Below are 25,611 nucleotides of genomic sequence, written 5' to 3'. Positions count from 1 at the left end.
TTGGAATGAGGTCCTTAGAAATTATGATAAAATTCCACAAGCCGTTAAAACTGTGCATGGATTCTGACTCATAGCCTAGTCAGAAGGGGAACGGTATTACCAAGCCGGAGGCGGCGGGTTCGATTCCCGGTTCGGTCAAGGGAATCTTTCGGGTTGGAAATTTTCTCAACTTCCGTGGGCATAGAGTATCATTGTGCTTGCCACACAATATACGAATTCATGCATTGGTATTGGCAGCGAAAGCTCTTAATTAATAACTGAGGGAGTGCATTTAGAACACTAAGTTGAGAGCACGCAATAAACTAATATGCACTAAGCAATAAGCTTGAAATGCGAACAAGAAGAAGAAGAAGGATTCTGACTCCAGATTCTTGAAAATTTATAGCTCCAGAACTAGTTAAAATTTACAAAAAAAAAGAAAACATTTCAAGCCTCTAAATTTTTTTTTTTTAATTTATTTGTTACTGCAGATTGTTTGTTCAAGGTGTGAATGAAAATATCGAGAAAAATTAAATGCGAATTTTAGGAAAAAAATAAAATTTCCTGAGAATTCACGGTTTTCCAGCTTTTTGCAGTTAGTAGACACCCTGACTAATACCGTAGGTTTGGCCATAAATTTTCTCTGGAATCTTTCGCTCTAAAGGTTCATATCGTATATAAGTCTTATGAGATACTAATTGAATAAGTCTAAAACATTAAACTTTTTTTTTTTGTGTTCCATCATAGGGACTACTCTTCTTCTCTTAGGTCACTTTTAGTTACTATTTTTACAACTGTAAGTCACTATTTGGTCATTTTTTCTTCAACATGGTCACTAAAATTGCTTTTGTGACAGCAGTGATTGCTACCAGCCCTGTAAGCGTAACTTTTCGATAAATTGTACTTACGATATCAGTTATTTTGTTCAGTTTATTAAATGAGTTAACAACAGAAGGAAAAACAGCAGCTGTTTGAAATGAAACGTTGCAAATTACAGCGTCCAAATGTGATCCAATAATTGAACATTCATACTTTTACTGTATGTTTTACATGGTTGCATGCTTGGCATGCACAGTTGTACACACCAACTGCTCATTTGTTTATATCTTTTCAGATATTTAAAATTGATTTTCTCTAAATTAATTGATAGATTAGGATCATAGCTTACTATAGATATACAAAGAGTAGGTAGATCTTAACATTTGAAGCAACACCAATGAATTCAAACGCCTAAGGTCCGAGATGTGCAGCGAGCATTTCTCACTTGATTTTTACAACGCAAAAACAAATACAGTTTATTAATAGAATTAAAATCTACTTTTTCTTACGGTTCTATCAATCTTCAAACAGAACTAGTTATGTTTTGTCTACTGTGTGCAAAACTATTAGCAAATGAGCAGTTCGTGACCAAAACTGTGTATGCCAAGCATGCATGGTTGATAGATGTATTGCAATTGATCGTAAGTTAAAAGAATAACCAACATTTCCCTGTAAAAATTACTTAAGTTGATTGAATTTTATTCTAGTCCGGATTATTATAAGCTGAAAAATTAATGATTTTGAACAATATCAAACATGTTTTATCGCAAAATTTTTAGTACTGCTAATCAAAAACACATGTTTTATCATTCAACAATTGATCGATCACTGATAAGCATGTCCCCATGATCGGTAAACGTCATGGTCAAGGATAATTACTGCACAGTAAACAATGTGGAGTGTGCAACAATTGCCAAATTACCCTAATTGTCCCAAAAAGCACATGCCAGAGAACTCAAATGTCTTGCCTTCACAACTGAACATGCATGCATGCACAAGAAACAACGAAACAACAGCAAAACATAATATTGTAATTCGATCACTTATCAATCGTTTATTTTTAATTGTCCACGATCGGATCGTCACACCGATCGTCGTTTGGCTGCAGCATCACCATCAGCAGAAACAGCTAACCAAAGAAAGTCCGGAGAAGGGTGGAGGAGAGGGGTACATCTTCTTTCTCTCGGTTTGAAGATCAAGCCAGCCAGCCCAATGTGGTTCGGCGATGGAAATGCAGTCAGTAGCAAGCTCGTATATATAGACAAGACCGATCGACCAGAAGGTATCAGTGTGCATTCAGCCAGCAAATTTGAAGCTTGTAATTAGATTTTCTTAAGATCTCCAAAAATACAGCAAACATGAAACTGGTGAGTCGGTTGCTGTTGAGTGGAGTGGAATTAATTGGAGAATGATTTGTGCGATTTGTGAAATTGTGTGTTGTTTTTTATGGATGCGTGTTACATCATTGGGTCAGTATGGTTCGTATTAGTAATTGTCTTTTCCTTCTTTCTTTCGAGCAGTTCATCGCACTGTCCGCTTTGATGGCCATGGCCGCTGCCGGTGGTGACCACTATGTGGAACACAAGCACATTCCGATCGTGCACAGCGAGCTGTTCCAGAGCAGCAATGGCCAGTTCAAGTATGCGTACGAATCGGGCAATGGAATCCAGGTTCAGGAGGAAGGCCACGTCAAGAACTTAGGCAACAAGGACCACGAGATCAACGTAGCCCAAGGATCGTACTCATACGTCGATCCTCATGGTGTTCCAGTTTCGGTGAGCTACGTCGCCGACGAAAATGGATTCCAGGCCCATGGATCGCATCTCCCAACTCCACCACCACTACCCAAGGAACTGGTTGAGGCCTACGCCAAGCTTGGCAGTCATCCGGAGGCCCATCACGAAGAACCAGAAAGCTACAAAGGTCACTAAGTAGATCCGGCCGTGAGCTGGAGATGATGTCCTACATGCCTGCCAGATGAGCAACATGCCAATATGTGATAGTCTATCCGATTGTCTGCCAGATAGTGCCTAGTGAATTTTTTTTTATAGCTGCTATTTTCAAATTCAATAGGAAAATATAAATAAATGAAATATCAAACAAAATAGCTTAAGCTGTTGTATAACTAAATTTGGGTACGTAGACTAGGGTGCCAATGAAATGTATGGGGAAAAATACAATCGAATTTTTCAAACCAACCATATACAAAAAGTTTATTGGCTCGAAAAAGACCCTATGGGACCATCTCCACTGACCGAGAAAATGCATCGACCCTCTCCGATTTGAACCAAAACCAAAAAATTAAAAGTTTTATGCCAATCAGCCAACATCCCGGCTCTGGAGACTGCCCCTTCCGTTTTTCCGATTTTAATAAGCACTAATTTTCATTTTTACTTTTTCTCGACATTGGGTACCTTTTTGAAGCAAAAGTATGCAATAGCAATGTATCAAAGACAATAATTTTGCATTATAGTTCCTATATAAGGCAGGATTTTATGCATGCGGGTGTAATGTAAAATGAACATACAGTGGGAAAATTTTTAAACAGATAGGGTAGAGAACTACTAATCGCCCATTTTGGGCCTATTGAGCAGAAAACTTCAAATAAATCCATGATTTCGGAGTTAACATGTCAATTATGCGTTTGGTACTACCCAGACAACCAGAATGCACGTATATTCAAAGTTGTTTTCGTGATATACAAACATATATACAAACCGACAAATCGTATAGAATGCAAAGAAATGGCTTATACGTACAAAAGTGGAGGCCATATACGTGCAAATTTAAATTTAATTTTAAACGAGTTGATTTAACAACATATACGATTTAATCTGTAATAACAAATTCACTTTGAAAAGTCTTACGATGTAACCCGATTTGATTTGTGATACAGTACGACGGAAAAATGAATCATCGCATATAGGTCGGAAATTTGCATTCTATACGATTTAAATTATACATAATGCGATGTATGCCATTCTCATATGCGATTTTGACTTAAACTGTAGCAATTTACGATACTGTCTGCACATTGTTATACGACTACTGGTTGTCTGGGTATACTTTAGTTAATAAGCTACCAAACGAACTGCGCTAGATTAAGAAAGACTTAGTGTGGGTTGTGGTTAATAGGCCGGAAATGGGGTAATTAACCCTACTGCGTTGCGTTGCGTTGGTAAACGTGATTACCTCTCACCCCAGTAGGCCTGGGTTCAATCCCAGTCAGCGCCGCCGGGATGTTCTGAGGCATTACATCTCTGATCACGCCTTCCTTCGGAAGGGAAGTAAAGCCGTTGGTCCCCGGTTCATGAGTTGATGGGCCGATAGGTAGGGTCCAGGTGTGAGAGCTGCCTTCCTGGCGTCGGTAGCATTGGTGCTCAGTACGGAAAACAAGATCGACGGAAAACAAACCAAAGGAAAAAAATCGATAAACCTCAGAAATACATGAAATCAACGAAACTTATGGAAAGAATTTATTGATACTTGAGCATTGCATCCAGAAATTAGTACCACAAACAGATCCGAGCGGTGCATTTGTATTTATTTATAGATAATTCACATTTAACAGCTGCTGATTAGGCCAGGATATTTTGAACAGCTCAAAAATACTTTTTGAATATGGTGACTGTGCATATGGAACTGAATTTATCTAATTTTGCTACTTGTTCACTTTACGCCCCAATTGTCCATGACATTATTTTCAGAACTATCCTACATTTTTTCTCAGAATTCATTCAAATTTATTTCCTGAATACCATAAAAGTTCTCTTCACAATATGCTAGGATTTCAAATTCACAGGTCTTGCATAAGGATTTTCCCCTGGATCGTGAAAGGCGCCAACAACCCTATCGGGTCAAAGAGGCACATGATGCAGCTAAGTGCAATGCGCTTGGTTGATCGCTTTGGTGTGGTCAGGTAAGAAATCAGATCGTCCCTTAAAGAGGTTGAAAAGGTGAACACGTCTTGCTTTGGACACCAGATGATGCCTAGAACCCTGGCCGTCTTGCTATCCTTGCTGTCGTGCAACGGGATCGTTTCTTCAACCTCGGATTCCCCAGGAGCTGCGAGGAACGCATCCGAGTTTGAAACCCAGTGGTGGAGCTCGAAACCCACCTGAGAGTGGATGTGTCTGAACTGCTTCGCTCGCTCGATCGCTTTGTCGACACTATCCGCACTGTCCAGGTAATCGTCGATATAATGCCCGTGGATTATCGCTTCACCGCTTCTGGAAGCCGTTCGGCAAACTGCGTAGCATTTAAATTTTTTATGTATTGCGCAGACGCTGGAGAGCACGCCGTGCCATCACGTCCATCAAGAATACGATAGGTTCGGAAAAGGAAGCGCAGGGCATGTTTGTCAGCCTCCCTCATAAAAATGTGGTGAAACATTTCAAATATATCGGCTCCAAAGGCCACCAGTCGCTCACGAAACTGTTGAGTCACCGCTGTCAAGGATGTTAGACAATCTGGACCGGTAAGAAGCATCAAATTTAGTGAGACACCGTCTACTTGGGCAGCAGCGTCCTAGACAAGCCGGACCTTGTTCGGCTTTTTCGGGTGAAGAACGTAATTCAGAGGCAAATACCAAACCTTGCGTGGATCTGCCTTTGCCAACTCGTCAAGTGAAACTTTGTGGGCATAATGATATTCTTCTATCTGCAACTTCACATTTTGCTCGATGTTATCAAGACGCTTGATTGCCATCCTCTTGCTGTCCGGGAACTGGAAGTCATCCTTCTTCCATAGGAGACCTGTTTCGTATCCACCTTCGACTCGAACTGTGGTGGTTTTCAGTAGTTCCTTTGCTCGGCGATCCATTTCGGACTCTGGAAGTGCGCGTACAGAGATATTTGTTTCTTCTATGATGAAGAATTCGCGGATTTGGTCGTGGAGTTCTTCGTTCGTGAGGCCGACATGAAGACCTAATAATTCACCTGACGTGGTCGCCTCACGTGGGCCGTAAATCTTCCAGCCCAGTTGCGATCCAACGGCGATTGGTTCGTTAGTTTTTTTCCAATCCGCGACTTACCAATCGACTGCAGCGTTAGCGGCTGCGGAAATCGCATTGCGTTCAGTGCAGCGATTTCAAATCAGATCCTGATTATTCTTCAAAATGTTAAGCTCATTTGATTGCAACCTAACAAACATCGAAAGCAGAATAAGAGCTAATTCAGGCATAAATACGCTTCTTCAGTTGCAAATTCTGCATTTAATCAGCTCAAATTCTTTGTTGGGGATCACATACTGCACCAGTTTGAACTGTGAGGTATATGTGGGTTATGTTGAATGTATTTTGTTTATTTTACTATAGGTCAGGTCAGGTCCAAGATTTGCACTCATAGGAAATATCACCAGCTACTTATTTGTTCGAGACCGTATTTTTGAGCATGAGCATGATTGACCACCCGCAGTTAAATAAATTTCAAATTCTGAGGATATACTAAAGCAATACTATGTTGGATTCTTAAAGGATCGAACTCTGAAGGGAGCCCTTAAGAACTTCTGATGAAGGAATAACCCAACAAACAATTCAAAGTCACAAATAAGCATACACATTGAATAAATGCTGTATAACAGTGTACAATGCTGAATAAAAAGAGTTGTCGAATTATGTGCTGAAAAAGCACATTGAGATCGTTAGATGCTCATTTATTCCATTGTTTGCTCTGATCTGATTAATTTCCTTATTAAAAGGTTTATAAACGTTGACTGTCTTCCTTATTCAGAACCAGAAGTTTGATCTAATAACAAACTGAATAAGTGTAATTTGCACATACATTGTCGCTTTTATTCGACTGTTTTCAATTGATTGAATAAAATGCTTTAATAAACGTCTTATAAATGTTTTCTAGCTCCATTATTAGATTTCATTGCATTGCTGTACAATATTGTTGTGTAAAGGTGAATACACTCAGCAAAATAGCTCTTATACCACCCAACAAAAAAATCAAAGTCACATATAAGCATATATATTGAATAAATGCTGTATAACAGTGTACAATGCTAAGAGATGAACTAGCCTCAGGGTAAAAATCTCTAAAATAAAGATTTAAAAAAAAAAAAAAAGTGTACAATGCTGAATAAAAAGAGTTGTCGAATTATGTGCTGAAAAAGCTCATTGAGATCGTTAGATGCACATTTATTCCACTGTTTGCTCTGATCTGATTAATTTACTTATTAAAAGCTGTAAAAGTGTTAAATGTCTTCCCAATTCAACGCCAGAAGTTCAATCTAATAACAAACTGAATAATTAAGTTTTTATTTATTTATTTGTCTGCATCAACAGGCTGTGTAAAGCCCCAATGATGATTTAAGTAACTTATATAGGTAAATCAAAAAATAAAAACTAAGAATAAAATACATAAATAAAACACACAATCATTCACGGTTAACTGTGCCAGAAAAGAACGATGAGAAGTATCTTCGTAGCAGCTGTCGAGGCATATGGAAATCGAAGATGCCCGAGACTCGATTGAACACTCGTTGCAGCCCACCTATTGCACCGTTCATGCCATAGTTTGTGCGCTGAAGTGGCAATCTCAGCATAACGTTGTTACGTAGCGCACGGGGTTGGACGTTAATGTTGACTTGCCCCAAGATTGCACTGCAATCAATTCTACTTTGTAAAGTGTCCGCAATGAACAGGGCCCTAGAGGTGTCTCTTCTAGTTCGGAGAGGCTCCAGATCAATCAGCTGGCAACGACTTTCATAGCTGGGCAGATGAAATGGGTCTCTCCAAGGCAGCTTCCACAGAGCGAATCGAAGAAAACGGCGTTGAACGGACTCAACTCTCTCAGCACCATTGTTGTAGTTTGGACTCCAGACCACAGAACAATATTCCAGAATGGATCGCACCAAGGAACAGTACAGTGACTTCAAACAGTAGATATCGGAGGAATTCTTTACTATCCTGAAGATAAATCCCAATGTCCTAGACGCCTTGTCGACAACGTACGAGATGTGCTGCTTGTACGTAAGTTGAGAATCTAGAATAACACCCAGATCTTTCACATGGTTCACACGGTCGATTACAGTGCCGATAAGTTTGTATTCAAATGTGATTGGTTCTTTCTTCCGAGTAAAAGTGATCACTGAACACTTAGTGGGGTTAACCACCATTCGGTTCAAATTACACCAGCTGGCAAAGGCTTCGAACTGACGTTGAAGGAAGTGACAGTCATCAATCGAGTGGATTCGTAGGTAGATTTTAAGATCGTCTGCATACGATAGTCGTGGGCCTTCGATGACCAAGTTCACGTCATTGAAGTAGAGTAAGAAAATCAAAGGTCCCAGGTGACTTCCTTGAGGTATTCCTGACGTAGCTAGATAGATATTGGACCGGTTGTCACCAATGACAACCATCAGTTGCCGATCAGTGAGATATGAACGAAACCATCGCAAGAGGTTGCCGCTGACCCCAAGTCTATGCAACTTGGCAATCGCGATGGCATGATTTAGCTTATTGAAGGCAGCTGACAAGTCGGTGTATATGACGTCTGTTTGAGTCCTCTCTGCCATGCTTTCCGTAAGATACGATGTCAAACACAGCAGATTTGTGGAAGTAGAACGACCGGAAGTGAAGCCGTGTTGATCACCACTTAGATACTGCTTACAATGAGAGAGTAGAGGCTCCATGATGACTAACTCGAATAACTTCGAAACTGCGCACAACGACGTAATTCCACGATAATTGTCCACATCCCGTTTGCTGCCCTTTTTGTGGATAGGAAACATATGTGCGAATTTCCAACAAGATGGAAATGTACCACTCGAGATGGACAATCGAAATAGGTGAAGCATGGGCATCAGCAAGCTGGCGATATGCTTTTTCAGGAATACGGATGGAACGCCATCGGGTCCTGGATTGAAGGACGACTTGAGTTGTGATGCGGCAGTGGAAATCATCTCGACGTTGACATCCATCGCACCCAGTGTTTGACCGTACAGTGGAACATACTAGCTGCTAGGGTAACGTGTTCGTCAGTTAATCTCTCGTTCGTGAAAACACTGGCGAACTTCTCAGAAAACAAGCGACAGATCTGCTGAGGAGTGGAAGCAACTGCTCCATTCAACACCATTGAAGAAGGTAGGCCGGATTCCTTGCGCTGCTCATTTACGTAATTCCAGAATGACTTCGGCTGCGACTTGAGTTTCCTCTGAATCCCTCGTTGATATCGCGAATAGCATCGACGGCTAACTCGCTTGAACTCATAATTGAGCCTAACGTAGTGACGTTTCAGCGAAAGCGTACGATACTTAGTGAATTTTCTTAATGCGGCTCTCTTGGTCGACTTCAACCTACGCAGTTCACTCGTCTGCCAGGGAGGATGAGAAATTTTACGGTGAAATCTTTTCGGAACGTGCCTGTCAATGACATAAGCCAAGACATGTGAAAATGTTTGCGCAGCGGTTTCAACATTATCAGGATCGAGGATGCTCTCCCAATCTATACTAGATAGCACGTTGACGATACTACGGTGATCGGCTTTCCGGAAATCGTATGACACGGTCGTGGAAATGTCGTCAAAGACCCGATCGTGATTGTCAGCAACAGTGACAACCAAGGGAGGGTGATGATGTACTTGCTTTACTAGTGGAGAAGGTGCCGTGGAGATGAAAGGAGCGGTGTCCTGAACGCTAACGAAGCAGAGGTCCAGGCTACGGTTGTTTTCGTTGACTACGTGGTTTATTTGAGATAGTGTTGCTGTACTATAGCAGTCGAGAAGGCTAACTGATCCTGTATGAAATACAGAGTGTACAGGGTCTGGGTAGAGAAAGCCGCTGTAAGATGGTTTCCAGGAAACACCGGGTAGATTGAAGTCACCCAGAACGATTATCTCATCAGTTGGTGTCGCACTCTCCATTATGGTGAAAACGGACCGGCAGTTCGTTGTCACGAACCCGGTCAGGTGCAATATACATCGCACATATGTACAGTGTGCGATCGCTCAGTTCTACGGCCACCCAAACTTGTTCCACACAGTTCCACAAGACGTTTTCAATAGCTCTCGCCTTTAACCCGGAACGAACTGCCACGAGAACATCACCTCCAGTAGATTTCCGACTGTTTTTCGGATTTCTGTCACAGCGGAAAACCTCGTATTCGGATCCGAACACCTGGATGGAAAGCGTTCGAGAATCGAGCCAAGTCTCGACAAAAACGATGACATCGTAGCACCGGTCCGATACAGCTAGGTGGTAGTCAAGAACACCAGAATTCATTCCGCCTACGTTTTGGTAGTAGAAAATGACGTCGTGTTTACTACGGTCGGTGGTCGCACGAGGTAAGGCGTTTTCCCTGGAAGTCATGGAAATATCAGGTGGCGAATGGACATGAACAATCTCAAGTGAATACTCGCCGTAGTGAGTAGGTTGGAAGACCCCCTCTCCACATCCAACCACAGGCCCGGAACGACTATGAAGATCGGAGGCGGCAGATGGCAGGACTGGGTCAGAGGGATTGAGGGCTTCCATAATGCTTTCTACAGCGCGTCCCAGGTTCCAATTATCAGGAGTAGAAGCATTTCCTCGATCGGTGACATCCAGAGTGCTGAAATTCAACTCGGCATCAGGCAGCGAATGTTCAGAATAATATTTGTACTTGCCTGACATAGCAAGTTGGAAGACCCCCGATCCACATCTAAGCTCAGGGCCGGGACGACATTGATGTACGCTGGCAGGAATCGGCACGACTGAGTTAGAGGAACCGAGGACTTCCCAAGTGCTTTCTACGGTGCGTCCCGGTTGAAAATACTCATCGTTCGTTCCTGCGATGCATCTATTTGTCCGAAGTGCAGCAGCAACAGGATTCACTTCATCATGGTCCGGACAGCTAAAGATAACCTGGGTGCGGGAAAACTCGTCACGCAACGAAAAGCTCGAATCAAAACAGTACTTGCCTGTGCAAGCATGGTGGAAGACTCCCTTTCCACCACCAACCACAGCACCGAGACGGCTGCGATATGCCGGACTGGGTTGGGGCGATTGGGAGCATCCATCAGGCTTTCTACGGTGCGTCTCGGTTGAATTTCTGGAAGTGTAAGCTGTCACTCCATAGGGGCAGCATTCGTCAATTGGGTGATTTTCAAGCTTCGTGAATCTTTGAACTCACGGAACTGGATACTCTCATTGAATAAGTGTAATTTGTACATACATTGTTTCGACTGTTTTCAATTGATTTAATAGCATGCTCTGTTAGACGTCTAATAAATGTTCTCCAGCTCCTTTATTAGATTTCATTGCATTACTTTACAATATTGCTGAATAAAGGTGAAAACACTCAGCATAATAGCTCTTATACCACTATGCGTCCATGTTGTAATCACATGATTTATAAATGCTTTATAAACGATGTATTAGATTCATTATTCGACAACACTGATTCAGTCTTACAACAAGGCGAAATCAGTAGAGTAGTGGTTACCGTTTCCTCTTTCCAATTAGAAGGTCGTGAATTCAATCCCAAGCTCAACCCTTTTTTTATTTGTGTAGAACATAATTAATTTAAATAGTAGCTTAGTTTTCGTTTAGTTTCCTTTATTAACGAGACATTCAGCCTTGGGCTGTTTAAATAGTAATCATCGATCACATGACTCACGATAATGAATGCATTGATCTAGTTTAAAATATAACCGAGCATCCTTTCTTTCGACTTGGAGATGTGAAGAGGCAACATTGATCTCATTTAAAACAACGATGAATGAATTAATCATTCCCACAGGGCCTTGAAGGAGCTAGATTTGCGATCGGGAGTGCTGATAGGTATTTACTTTCATGCAAGCTTTTATAGATTGAGTTGCCAATATGATGAATTCTAGGATAGCTCAGATGAAAAGGCAAGCGGCTGGTGATGGGAAGGTACATGGTTCGAATCCCCATACAACGACATGTATAAGTATTTAATAAATTTCCTAATATCTGTGTGTTGCGAGCCACGTCAGAAATAATGAAATACAATACGCTTAAGAAACACACCCTTCCCTGTTGTCCCCCCGCCCCTCTTATTTTCGGGTTAATTTTCCCACAGTTGAATAATCGTTTAATAAATGTATAATAATGTCTTATTCAAGGTTACTTCACATGATAATCAAGCGTATACAGAGTATCACTGCTTTAAGGAAGCAGTGATGTCTAATAAACGCTGAATAACCAAAAATTTTATCGTATTAGCTCTGTTTCAACTCACATAAGTCGAATAAAAGCTTCTCAACATACCTTATACAACACCAGTAGTTAAATGTTGAATAAATGAATAAATTCTCCAGATTTGTGTGAACAAAGCCTGAACAGAAGTTATTATTAAAAATAGTGCAAGTACTATTAAGCATGCAGTTGAATAAAATGGCCAAGAAGTCGTTTCTTCAATAGACGATTGTTTGTTGGGAAATGCTTAAAAAAGTTTTAAGGAATTTCAGAGACAGCGAAACCACACCCCAAGCTCCTCCCATGATCCTATTCTTCGACAATGTGCCCTTCTAACCTCGGGTAAGCCTCGAGGAGGCTTAACTCCTACTAAACATAGAAATAAGTGAATGTTGTTACAAACAATCAACAATGAATTATCGGATCCGTAAAGCTTATGCAATTGAGCCTTCCAAATAAATAAGTTAGATAAAAAAAAATGTCCGTTATTTTAAAGGTTCAAGAAGGTCGCATTTTTCATGAAATTAAAAAAAAAAATTCGAACAAACAAAATTTGAATTTTTTAGATTTTTATGCCTCAGAAGTTATTTGGATTAAAATGGCGGTTTCCGTGCTGCCATTTTTTGAAAAATAAAAAAATAATCACTTGAAGATTCAAAAGGGCTGAATTTCGTGACGTAATTCACCTTTGACGTACATCATGGAACGTAAACAAACCTGTCATGTAAAATTAAGGCTACCGAAACAGAAACAGACGCAACTCGACGAAAAGTACGATTGACTGAATTGATTTTCTCGTTTCTTTCAACTGATTCTTATATCATAAGGGCCGCTTGCATGTGCCGGTTTTAGGGTACCGAATTTTGCATGACTTTTTGTAGTAGTGTGTTTCCCAAACAACTATGCAACGTTTCATGCAAATCGGAGAAGGTCGAGTTTTTCCGATTCATCATTTCCGATTCAACTGTGCTATGCAGATAACTGTTCCCTTTGAGCCATTCGTCGAATTTGAAATTCAAAGAGACCTTCACTATTCCACCAGATTAAATCAGAATCAAAATTTCACCTTTTAAAAATGTAAATTAATCACTAAAGAACGAGAATCACCATTCTGCACATGAATTGAAAATGTTTCAATTCCGACACGCCATTCTAATCGGATCATTATCCAGACGCTTCTCGCCTTCGCCAGCTGACGCAAAAGGATTAAAATCCAAAACATTCACGCAGACAGCCGCAGGACCAATCCGGAAATGATTTCATTGAAAATTAACACTTATCCCTCTTCTCATTTGCCAACCGACCGGCTACGACGACGGTCAGCAGGTAGTGGACGTAACAACCAGCCAGCGCTTCTTACCTCATTCCAGCCGTATCGATTTTTCGCCTGCACGATCGTCTCGTACACCGAGTTCGGGTCCAGATTCCGGATGGTGTACGTCATGATGTGCCGGTAGGACTCGGCCCGGGTTGACGGTGGGTTCAGGATGACGTCGTGCCATCTGCCCGGATGCTGATAAGACTCGTTCATCTGCGGCGTGAGTTGTTTTGTAGCATGTTGGGAAAAGAGAGTGAGAAATACACACACAAATGAGTACGGGAAATGAATCTGGAGGATTAGTTTGACGTCGGTCGTATTTTGGTGGATTTTAATCTGAATATCGGTAGCGCCTAACTATTGGTTTGCATGAAAGTTAATTCCTTGAATTTGAGAATCAAACAAATTCAATTTCAAAATCACTCCCCCTCCTCGGGAAGATCAACACTGGGGAACGATTTGCATAATTCAACATACGTTCTCACGCACTGTGCCGTCGTCGTGGTGTTCGTTCTAATTACAATCTGTCGCCTTGTACGTAGTCGCTTTGAATCGAAACAAAAAGAAAGTCCGTCCACGACCCTCGCATCAAAAATAAACTCGGCACACGATTTCGTGCAAAATTCGATGAAATTAAAAAGTTTCCCCAATCGGGAATCACGCCTCGGTCGCTCGTGGCACAAAGCCTTCTCAGAAACAACAGAAACACGGCAGAAGGCCCCCCATTCGAATAATTACATTCAAAACTCTGCTGGGTTCTATGGCTGGCCGAGGTGAAGGGAGGCAGAGCGTTCCGTGCTTGGTAAAATGATAGAATCGTTTTGGTCCGCGTGGGAATTTCGGGGGGAAACTCTTGCAAAGCAACTCGAGCGCGGTGGATGGAACTTTGTTTATCCCAAGTATGAATAAATAACGAGCAAAGTTGAAATGTAATTTTGGCTGTCAGTCTGTTGTCCCGACGAGTCTGATGGAATGAAGTTCGACATAATGCTCCAAGCCCATGGCAGTCGTATAGCTTGAATCAACAACAGATAAAAACGACACACGAACCAACATGATGCTAATCAATCTACTTCATCGAACAACAATATTGTCGGATACATGCACTGGTATTTATTATAATGCTTCGTCATGGTCGCTCACTATGACCAGTCGATTAATCGCCAATGAGACCTTGAACTCACCATCAACTTTCGGTAAAGTAATCGAATTTCCTCGATTGGCGGAAAGGACTCGATGCTCCAGGTCAGGTTGTACTGTTCCCGGTAGCGGCTGTACATGGGCGAGTGGAACTGAGCCGGGCCCGGCCGGCCGGACATTTCGATGTACTTTTTGGCACGTCCCAGGGAATTCTCCGCCACGCAGCTGGAGGGAAAGGAATTTTCGTTAGTAATGATGAAACATCATGCACCAGAACGAGAAGGTTCTGTAGAGCAGAGCTTACCTGTAATTGCCAAAATCAGACTGGCGCACATTCCGTATCGTTAGATAGTGCTTGTCTCCTCGGGTGTCCATGGTTCGGCGGTCGTTCGGATGCAGCAGAAACGAGTCTTGGTACCACATCATCTGCAAATGGTGCAAGTGCAAGAACTTTGTGATGAAGGAAATTATTAATGGTAGTATTAGAACGGGACGATGACGAAATTGGTTTTATATAACTGAAGAATAAATTCAAATAATTGGGTTCATTCGTGAGGAGACTGAAACCACCCGGGTCTGAAATATTGTTATTGAGATGGCAGAACGTGTCGTTGCTCATCTTTAGTCAAGAAACAAAACTTTATGGACGAATAGGAAAAATTGCAATCAGCGAATAATTCACTCAGATTACGACACAACTTCAGGTGTCGTTGGGGTGCATTATGTTAAAAATAGTATTTCAAATCATTTAGGCTTCTCTCCAGATTGAACGAATTTGAATAGATTGATAAAGGCTTTGGAGTCATGCAAAATATTGGAAGTTTGTATGGGGATTTCTAACATTGTTTCTAACTGTCCAAAACCAATGAAAGCGATCAACAAGCATATCTTTGTAATGGTCTGTTTGGCACAAATTCAAGAGAAATGGAAATGTGAAAACATGACAAAATACAGCAAATGAGCAGATCCATCCCAATTGACGAATCGGGAAAACATGACCTTCTCTAAGTTACATGAAACTTTTTATATTGTTCATTATGGATAAAGATTCACATTATTGCCAAAGTTCGGCCGTTTTAGATCTTGTAAAATTTTCAAAATGGTGACCATTAAATTGAAAACAAAAATCAAAGTTGTAGTGAAAAGGAATGTCTTTCTAGTAAAACTACACAACCAATTGTAATTTTAAGAACAATCCAAAAAGTGTTATAAACTTAAATATTTCAAAAAGACCTTGTTCGCTTACACTAGTTTTTCGATTACTCTAGTATACAAATAAAAGTAAAAAAATGAACTGTAATGTTTGACGCTATGATCCTTATGCAAATCGTGCGCTAAACCAAAAAATATGGTAAAAAAAAACTCAGTAGGTAAGTTTTCTAGATACAGCTTAAACACGATATTTCACTTTGTTTGTTTTTTAAAATATAAATATCTCCAGCTGCAATAAAGCTGCAATAAAGCTTTATCCATTATTTAAATGCCAAATGGTAATTTTTTTTTATTCATAAAACATTATGTAAGTATTATTTTTTTTTTATTTATTTTTTTTTGCGTATTTCCATGAAAAGTTGGATTTCAGATAAGTTTTTGAGCAAGGAATTTTTTGTAGTGATCGTAGTGTACTAATTTATCTGAAAAATAATTCCCATTTGATCGAAAGAAAATATTCTTACCTTCAATTTGGCAATAAAATAATTGATATTGCTTCATTACAGCCGGAGATATTTATATTTAAAAACAAACTTTTTTAAACTCTAGAAAACTAACCTAATGAGGATTTTTTTAAACTACATTGTTTGCACTTTGACGATATGTTTAGTATTACTTCTGCGTGAAGTCAACGATTTACATAGTTGAAGATGCTAATTTCAAATAACAGACTAAAGTGGTAATTTTTATACGATAGATGAGGAGATGAAAGTCTAGAGTTGATAGTTCCGTTAAAGTACGGCAGTGTGAAAATTGCATATAGAGAGTAGAAAGCGAGCAAGGACAACTTTAGGAAGGTACAAATCGGTTTGATCATCTCTCTTTACCAAACTCCCTGTTGGAGAGGGATGGTTAGGGGTACCCCCCCCCCCCATGTACCGAAGCTGTGTTTGAAACAGTTCTATCGATTTTTACCGCACTAAAGTTGCTATCTGAAGTAAGGCATCCAGTCGTAGGTTTGGAAATACCGTGGTAGAGGTAACAATAGCTGAAATTTCCAAACCTACTAAAGGGTGATACGGTCAAAATTTGGTCAAGGGAAAACGCGTGTAAATCGGTGAAATCGTTTATTTAAAAACACTTTAATTACATTTGTAACGGTTGATTTGGCAACTTTTAGCGATTTTGCCAACTTTGCGTGCGAGTAGCTCGGATTTTCGCGATGCGCGAGCAAAATTTTGATACGCTGCTCTTCTTGCTTGGACGGCATATTGACAACTGAAGAGTGAATTCCAAAATCAAAATAGGAGCAACATTCTACACACACACACCTTCAAAATGAGGGGTGTTCAGGTTTTTTAAATGCAAAATTGAAAGAAATACGTCAAGTTGATATTGACCAAATTTTGACCGTATCACCCTTTACTGGATGCCTTCCTTCAGATAGCAACTTGAGTGCGGTAAAAGTCGATAGAACTGTTTCAAACACATCGTCGGTACATGAGCGAGTCTGCGATCATCTCTTGTTGCCAGTAGTGGCAGGGGAAATACCCCCCACAAACCTTCCTAAAGTTGTCCTTGCTCGGTTTCTACTCTCTATATGCAATTTTCACACTGCCGTACTTTAACGGAACTATCAATTCTATACTTTCATCTCCCAATCTATCGTATAAAAATTACCACTTCAGTATGTTATTTGAAATTAGCATCTTCAACTACGTATATTATTTTGATTCCGCGCACGATTTTACATGGGAAATGACTACCATCGTACAAAGTTCAAATATGCTGTAAATTAATGTTAGTTAAATTTAATTTTAGAAAAGCTTATTAAAAAATGTATACTTTTTAAATGTTCAAAACCATGGAAACTTAAAAATAGATATATATCCATATTTTGGAACATCATGTTAAAACGTCTTCTTATTTTTTTCACATTGCAAGCTTGTTGCGTTTCGCATAGGGTAGAGCGCTACTTCGTCGTAATCGCCCATTTCCGTTCTATCGATCAGAAAAGATCAATAATATCAATGATTTCACCGTGCACAAATCAATAATAGGTTTGTTCCGATGCGTTAGTTCATTAGCTACAACATAACTCCTGTTAGAGCGCATTGTATGAATATTTACGCTCATTGTTATCAAAACAAAAGAAGCGCTCCTAGCGAATCCCCTTTTTCTACGTTTATCCGTAGGACGAAAAAAATCTAATGGCGTTTCAATGCATTAGGACGGAATTAAAACTCGTAGAACGAATTTAGAATCAAGAAATAGTGTTAGATTTTAGACAATATCTCAACAATTTGTGACTCTTTATCAAATCCAACGGTACGAATGGAAAGGTGTATAAATTTGCAAATCATCTTTGACAGAAATATTAAATTTTTTGAAAAAACTCGTTCAGAAAAGAAAGGTAAAGTGCGGGTTGTTGTGCTTAGTAGGACGGAAATTAGATCAAAAACCCTATTAGCTTATTGCGTGCTCTCAACTTTGTTTTCTAGATGTACTTCCACAGTTATTAATTGAGAGCTTTCGATGCCTGTACCATTATTACTGCCCATACATGATAAAATGGCTATTATGCCATTTTCATCAAAATCGAGAAAATACTGTTACTTGATAGATGGCACTATTGTCAAGTCCCCACTGCATAAAATTGCCAAAAGAAAATGATTTGCGAGGATAACGTCTTGAAAAACAAGATGGCTAATGTGCAATATAAATAATATATTGTCTAATGTGCGTGAAGAGTCTGAAACCAATCACAGCAACCAGTGTGTTTTTAATAGGGAATCTTTTGATCATCAAGTTAGATGGTCTTATAGTCAAGTGGTCACAGTTTTTGCAACTTATCGCAAGAGTTTTTATTGAAATGTATTATGGAATGGATGTTTTTATTTATTTAAAACACTTTGACTATATGTTTTAGTATTACTTCTACGTGAAGTCAACGATTTACATAGTTGAAGATGCTAATTTCAAATAACAGACTGTAGTGGTAATTTTTATACGATAGATGGAGTAGATGAACTCTCCAAAGGGGGAGTTTGGTAAAGAGAGATAAAAAAAAACCGATTTGTACCTTCCTTAAAAGTTGTCCTAGCTCTCTATTCTAATATCTATATGCAATCTTCACACTGCCGTACTCTAACGGAACGATCAACTCTATGCTTTCATCTACTCCATCTATCGTATAAAAATTACCACTACAGTCTGTTATTTGAATTTAGCATCTTCAACTATATTTAAAACAGCTTTATTCATGCATAATAAATGGAAAGTGGAAGGGAAATGTATATGGAAAATATCTCAGAATATATATATAAATATCAAGATTATGATGCTTCATCAGATTTGTAATCGTGGGTTGTAAGGTTATACCAATACATTTTTTGGCAGGAGGCAACAACGGCACATTTTTTTTTAAATTATACATTGCTTGCGAGTAAGTTTGACTCATTTTGTGAACGGGAAGTGACACTCGTAATATGGGCCAATGTTGCACAACCGTTCTGTGATCTTTCTGATGGTATCTGAACACTTTCACAACAGGTTCCGTATTATTAAAATAATGTGAAGCCATATCTAGCAGGAGTTCACATAATAAATGAGAATGTATGCACGTAAGCCGAAACAGATTACCATTTGACAAATTTTCCCGGCTTTGTTAATGAAAAAATGGTTTATGTGATTAATAATTAATGAATAAAAACGATGAAAATTTTAGCCAATTTCCTTCAACATTGGCTAAATTTTTCGTCGTTTTTATTCAACGGCATGTTTCCGCAATAGTTATAGTTAAGAACATTTAAAAAGTTAATTTTATCTAGTAAACCTTATTCAACCAACAAAAATGTTACAGTTGCATTTTTCTCCATTTCGTGTTTCAGGCACATTAGCCAATTTCTCATTTACGGGCAGATTAGATCATACTTCTATGCCCAGGGAAGACGAGAAATTTTCCAACCCAAAAAATTCCTAGACCGAACCGAGAATCGAACCCAGCCACCTCCAGTATGGTCTTGATTTGTAGCTGCGCCTTAACTGACTGAGCTAAGGGAACCCCTCATGTTAAAACATTTTTCATGTAATTTGAACTCGGACAACAGTTCAGTTTTCCGTGCTGAGCACCAATGCTACCGACGCAAGGGAGGCAGCTCTCACAGCTGGACCCTACCTATCGACCCATCAACTCATGAACCGGGGACCAACGGCTTTACTTCCCTTCCCGTGATCATAAATGTTATGTCTCAGAACATCCCGGTGGCACCGATTGGGATTGAAACCAGGTCTGCTGGGGAGAGAGGTAATCACGCTTACCAGTACACCACCGATGCCGCTTGCAATGTTGAAGATTGTTTTCAGTGAAAAAATACACAAAAATACAAGTTAAGAAAAGTTTTAAAATTGGAACAAAAATTCTCGTTGAATGATTTTGGTCAGTTTTCAAGTTTCCAAGATTTTGAACAAAACGAAATTTTGCATTTTTCATGAGGTTTTTTAAATATAAATTGGAAAAGATTTTTTTTAAATATTTGGGTTTTGAGCAATATTGGCGAATCTAGAACTCTCTACTTTTTGTGTATCCTAGAAAAAATGGTCATCATATGTTCCATCAATGGTTGAAGTTTTCAATACCATTGTATCGATTTGTGGTATTTTAGTGTGTTTTGGAACAATTTTGGCCTAACAATATTGGTAGATGGCCAGCTTATGGAATTTCACAAAGTGATTCCCGGTTATTTCCTGGTTCTCCAAGTTTTCCCGGTTGGGTGGCCACGCTGTAAATTATTATTATTATTCCTGATCAACCGACTTTCTTACAAGATTGTCTCAGAGGCATGATTTGATCTATTGAACAATTATAAATCAGAATAATTGCTAATCAATCAGAAAAATTTCCTAAATACCCAGAGAACATTATGCAGGTATTTGAAGAAATAAAAGCCTTTCGAATAATTCCTGGTCAACCGATGTTTTAAATAAATATCTTAGAGGCATGATTAGTCCTATTGCATATTTAGAGATCTTCGGAATAATTACTAGTCAATAAAAAAATGCCAAAATACCCTGAAAATATTATGCAAGTATTTGATCAGTTTAATGGCCTTGGAAAAATGGTTGATAATCCAACTTTCGTGCAAGAATATCATAACTCTACGTTAAAGCACACCATCTGCGTCGGGCTCTACCACAATTTGAATGTGGAAAGATACACTGAAAAAAGTTTTCATATAGTTTCCATTGGGAACGCACATGATATTTTTCCAATAACAAATTTAATGATTTTTATCTGAAATTCACATAACATTCACATGATCACATGAATTCAATGTGATAAATCACATAAACTTCATTGGACACATAAGGTTCATGTGATTTCATGGTGCGATTTCCAATAATGAGATCACATGAAAGTTATGTGAAATTCTAATGGATATATTCCATCGGAAATGTGATTTATTTTTTGAGTGCACGTCAACAAATTCCCCCCAGCGCGGTGATAGCGATACGATCTGCAATAGTAGAATTTCCACTGTTCTTTCTGTAGTGTTTGTATATGTAATATGACATTCATTGTTATTGTGTACATTAAGTATAGTTTGTTTTACAATTCAAATACACAGCGTAGTGAACGACATCCTGGTCAAAACACTCTATTTATTGAACCATTAGAAATCTTTCGAATAATAACCAATCAACAAGAAGAATGCCAAAAATAGAAAGGCTTTGGAATAATTACATCTGTAAACTTCAAAACATACCTGTGAACTTCAGAAAAGTTCAACACTTTAAGATTCACTTAAAAACTTGTTTAAAAAATGCACCAGAAATATTCAATGATTGTCAGAGCGATATGCAAACCTTTGAGAGGCATCTTGAATTCTTGAAAAAAATTGCATATAAGCAAAACTAAAATTTTAAAGAAATTGTGCAGAACTTCAGTATTTATTTTCTAAATTAGATCTGCAGAACTTCAGTATTTATTTTCGAAATTAGATAGGTAGTTTTTTTAAGGTTCTTATAAGTTCTTTAAATTCCGTAGATTTTTTTCTGAAGATTGTACATTTTCTCTGGATGTTCACAGAATGTGTTTTTAATTCGTATATTTTCTGTCAAGTTTGCCAATATTTTTAGCTATTTATAAATCTTCTCTGAAATTCACAGATGTTCTCAGAAATATTCTATAAAATTTATAGATGGCTTTCCTCTCTTCACATAACTTTGCATATCATTGAACCTGCCGCAAAATTCAAAATTAAAGATGTTCGAATGTTTTACCTAGATCTCGTTTAAAAAAAAGTTTTTTTATGTTTTTTTTATAAATTATAAATCATTATTTTGGACTCAAATAAAGTGTTCGATATCGATTACAATCCACTACACTTCCAAAAATACCCATATTGGAGGTTTTTTCAAGTTTTTTTTTTTTTTTTTTTAGGCCATTAATCACCATCCTGGATTAAAAAATGACGTCAAATATTTATTTCTGGCCTCCATTTAAAGATCTGGCCTTGAAAATATCCACATTCTGGAGCATCTGATGGCCTTTTCGTAGACTTGGAGTCGGCACCTTGGATTAAACACATTTTTATCGAGCCCTTCAATATGCCTTTGCTCCGAAAATTCCCTATTGTAAGGTGTTGCTTTTTGGACACCATAACTTTCCACTTATTGTTCTTAACACATCAGTCCAAGTAACAGGATTATGGTTGACCCTAATCACATACCAAAAATGAGGATGGAGGATAACAGAGAAATTGTGGTGGATGGACGGCACCACCCACCGCGCTTTCAAAGGGATTTATCGTGGAGGGCAATGGATGAAAAGCATGCGCTAGATTTCCCTTAAAAAATAAGTCGTGTGTAACCATGTAATGCAGGCCTGCCCAACCCTTCTTAACTTGCTCTTTAAATGGCTGTTATGTTCGACGAATTTTTTTTATAAGCATTATAAAAGTGAATTTTAGCCAAGGGCCGGTTCATCACTTGTTTGATGAACATGTTTCAAGATGCATTTTGAATATTTCTCATTCATTCTGGGCGAAAATTCGTAATTTGGAATAAAATTTGGACTGGAATGATATCATTGCCGTGATCCAAAGACTACATCCGGTTTGTAGTAAACACATTTTTGCATATATATATACTAATAAATCATCCATAAAACATTGAAAAAAAGGTCCTTAAAAACACCCAAACTATCCATAAAACCCCGATAAAAGTCCCAAAATAAGTGGAAATGATCCATAAACAAAATCAATATGATACATATTTTATGTAAAATTAAGTAACAGAATTGTAAAACAGCCAAATTTATGAATAATGAGCATTTAAATTGTACGAACTATCCATAAACCTATTGCAAATGATCCATTAAAAATTCAACTATGAACCTTAAGGTGACGAAATTGATCCACGGGAAATCAAATTTGCGTACGAAAAATTAAACATATTTTATAATTTTATTTTTCAGGTTAATTCTAAATTTTGATCCTTAACCGTTGGAAAATAACTATTCTTCCTGGAGTTTTTTTCTGGTCAGAGGATCGGAGCGACAGGTAAGGTTCTAGAATAAGTTACCACATTTCATCGAAAAAAAAAATCTTCTTGAAAAATTAAAAGCAATAAATGGAAAATGTCAATAAAAACATTAAAAAAATCACAAAAATAACATCGATAAGTTAAAAAATTAATGGAAAAAATGGGTAAAAGTCAATATCCAAAATGTAGAAAAAAAATAAATTCATCGACAAGATCAAAAAAGTCGAAAATGCTCACATGGGCTGCAGCTTGCTTTCGTTGTATGCTGGAGAACACCGCCCCTCATAACGCAGTGATTGAATACAATTCGTTTGGTGGAACTGGATGGAATTCAACTTTGAAATCTGTGTTGGGGAAATTGTTTTTCGCAGGTAATCGGTAATAATTTTAATTATCATTGCAACAGTTGCTCATTGATGCAATTTTCAACAGTGACACTTTAAAAAATGATAAAGTCCTAAAGCTAACAGATACTTAAAAAATATTTCTGATTGATTTGTGATAAAATTATTGAAATTGGTCCTGGGACAGCTGAGTTATTAACGTTCAAAATCTTTCATAATTTTGTTACATGTTTCATTTTCGATTTTCACTTAATTTACACCATATAGCAATCACAGACGTAGTCCTACGTCAAAAGTAGAAAAAATTTCATCGAAGAAGCCACTCAGTTTATCAAAAAAGTGGAAAAGAGACATTTCATCGGAAAACCAAACAAAAATTCATCGAAAAAGTTGAAAAAAAAAATTACTGAGTCATCATAAAAAAAATCGAAGCCTTGGTTTTGGACCTTAAAAACTTCTCATGTTGTTTAATCTTTGATATTTATCCGTGTCCGAAATGTTTAATTTTATGTAAAACCTGAATCTTGGAGATTTTTTTTTTTTTGATTTAGGATCAAACAATTTTCTGAACATAAAATTTATCCATGTCCGGAATATGTTATTTTACTTAATTAACCTTACCAATCAGGCTAAGGCCTTGATGTCCTCTGCTGTTCGAAGAAGTCATCTCTACTCTGGACAATTTTAGAGAGTTTAGACCCCTCTCTTTTTTAGATTAGCCTTTGTCAAAAAAATCTCGTTAATAAAGGTATAAAACACCCTCCTTCTAAGTGGACATTTACCAACCTCCCTTATCCCTTAAGGAGAAGTTCATCACCCTTTCAAATTTTGGGAAATGATGAAAAAAAATGGTCCCTTAAAAAAACCGAAAGGTCAATCTTTTGAAGTTTTTTGAGTCCAACTTTGACCTACAAAAAAAAAATTGCACGTAAATTTTCCTTAAAAATTAAGGGAAAAAAAAAGATTTGTTTAGATTTTTGATATCTTTTTCCATTGTTTTTTTGAGCTGTGATTTTTCGCTTTTATCTGTCCACATGGTATATGGAAAGTTCCATATGAGAATTGTTATGGGAAAAGAGATTTTGTTTTCATAATCAGCTGAAATTCCTGTGAATTTATTTTCAGCATCCCCTTTGATCAGAAATACCAATTTAGATCGCAAGTTGCAGCCTAAATGTTGTACGAAGGCTATCATAATTAAAATACTTCTGTAGATAAACGATTCCCATTTTGTTCCACGAACCAGAAATTGCACGTCCTCCAAAACAGTTCCCATTTAATTAAATATCATATTTTACTTGGTAAACGAACCGTCTTACATAGGGCAAAACAAGCTTCAGCACTTGTTTTGAATTCTTCTGGAAGAGAAACAAAAAACATTCGGAACTGTTTTTTTTTTCTCTGTTTCACATTCCCCAAATCAGTTTTTTTTCTGTTCCGGAAGCTAGTTTCAACATTCATTCAACAGCAGCATAGTTCCACAGAGCAGCTCTCAACATCACCCGTCTTCTCTGTCGACTCTGGAGTGGATGCTAGTGTTTGAATGGCTTCTCTCGTTCGACTGCTTCTTTTTTTTTAACCTTCCCTCAATACAGTTAACCTGTCGATACAGATTGATTTATGTTTCTCATTTTTTTCCCTAGGACTTACAAATCCATTTGAACGTGCAAGCTAGAGTTAGTTTGTTCGACTGTGGGCTAACTGCTGCTGATGGTCATGGTACGTTTTTTTTTTGCTTGTGCTATTCTTTACTTTTACAAACCTTTTCGACCGAGGGGTTGGACATGTTTAATTCATGATTTTTAATTCATTGCAATATTTTCCATTGTGTAAGGCACAATTTCAGATTGGAGACGAACGGTTAGGCCTATTTTTTGACTTACTTTTACAAATCAATCCGACCACCCCTCGATCCCTGACGATGTAACTGGAACTATTCCAGCAATTTTTCTTCTCTCCATACAGGAAGACCGCAGCTCACTCTATGCGCTGCTTGTTACCATCTTTTCACATGGGACGAGCTTCCACCCGAAGTCGATACAAAACCATCTGAGAGTGTGTCTGGTTTATGTGCTCCGGTGTACCTTGCAACAGTTCGGTCTTCTCAATAACCGACCGCCGTACACCCCAATGGTCACCACCCAATACCACCGCACGTCGAGAAGCGGC

General features: G+C 38.4%; 2 protein-coding genes across 3 annotated transcripts in view; one reads left to right on the top strand and one right to left on the bottom strand.

Annotated features, from left to right (window-relative positions):
* LOC135710939 (lachesin-like) overlaps nucleotides 1-25,611 on the bottom strand; it is a 280,940-nt gene that overhangs the window by 7,287 nt on the left and 248,042 nt on the right. The window contains exons 8-10 of one of the 2 annotated variants that reach the window (XM_065233662.1): nucleotides 14,706-14,851; nucleotides 14,446-14,626; nucleotides 13,304-13,474 (exon numbers count right to left, since the gene is read on the bottom strand). In XM_065233662.1, coding sequence (XP_065089734.1) covers nucleotides 13,304-13,474; nucleotides 14,446-14,626; nucleotides 14,706-14,851 — 498 coding nt within the window. The remainder of the gene's footprint in view (nucleotides 1-13,303; nucleotides 13,475-14,445; nucleotides 14,627-14,705; nucleotides 14,852-25,611) is intronic. The other variant, XM_065233663.1, reaches the window with a different exon arrangement.
* On the top strand, nucleotides 2,096-2,811 carry LOC135710903 (cuticle protein CP14.6-like). Its single transcript, XM_065233610.1, has 2 exons — nucleotides 2,096-2,165; nucleotides 2,319-2,811. Exons 1-2 carry the CDS (start codon nucleotides 2,157-2,159, stop codon nucleotides 2,727-2,729), a joined length of 420 nt encoding a protein of 139 aa, XP_065089682.1. The 5' UTR covers nucleotides 2,096-2,156; the 3' UTR covers nucleotides 2,730-2,811.

Source organism: Ochlerotatus camptorhynchus, unplaced genomic scaffold, assembly GCF_037179485.1.
Source record: "Ochlerotatus camptorhynchus isolate MF236.1 unplaced genomic scaffold, CSIRO-AGI_Acam_v1.1 ptg000406l, whole genome shotgun sequence".
Taxonomy (NCBI): domain Eukaryota; kingdom Metazoa; phylum Arthropoda; class Insecta; order Diptera; family Culicidae; genus Ochlerotatus; species Ochlerotatus camptorhynchus.
The sequence above is the reverse complement of the archived record's forward strand: the minus strand, read 5'-3'. Positions and strand labels throughout refer to the sequence as shown.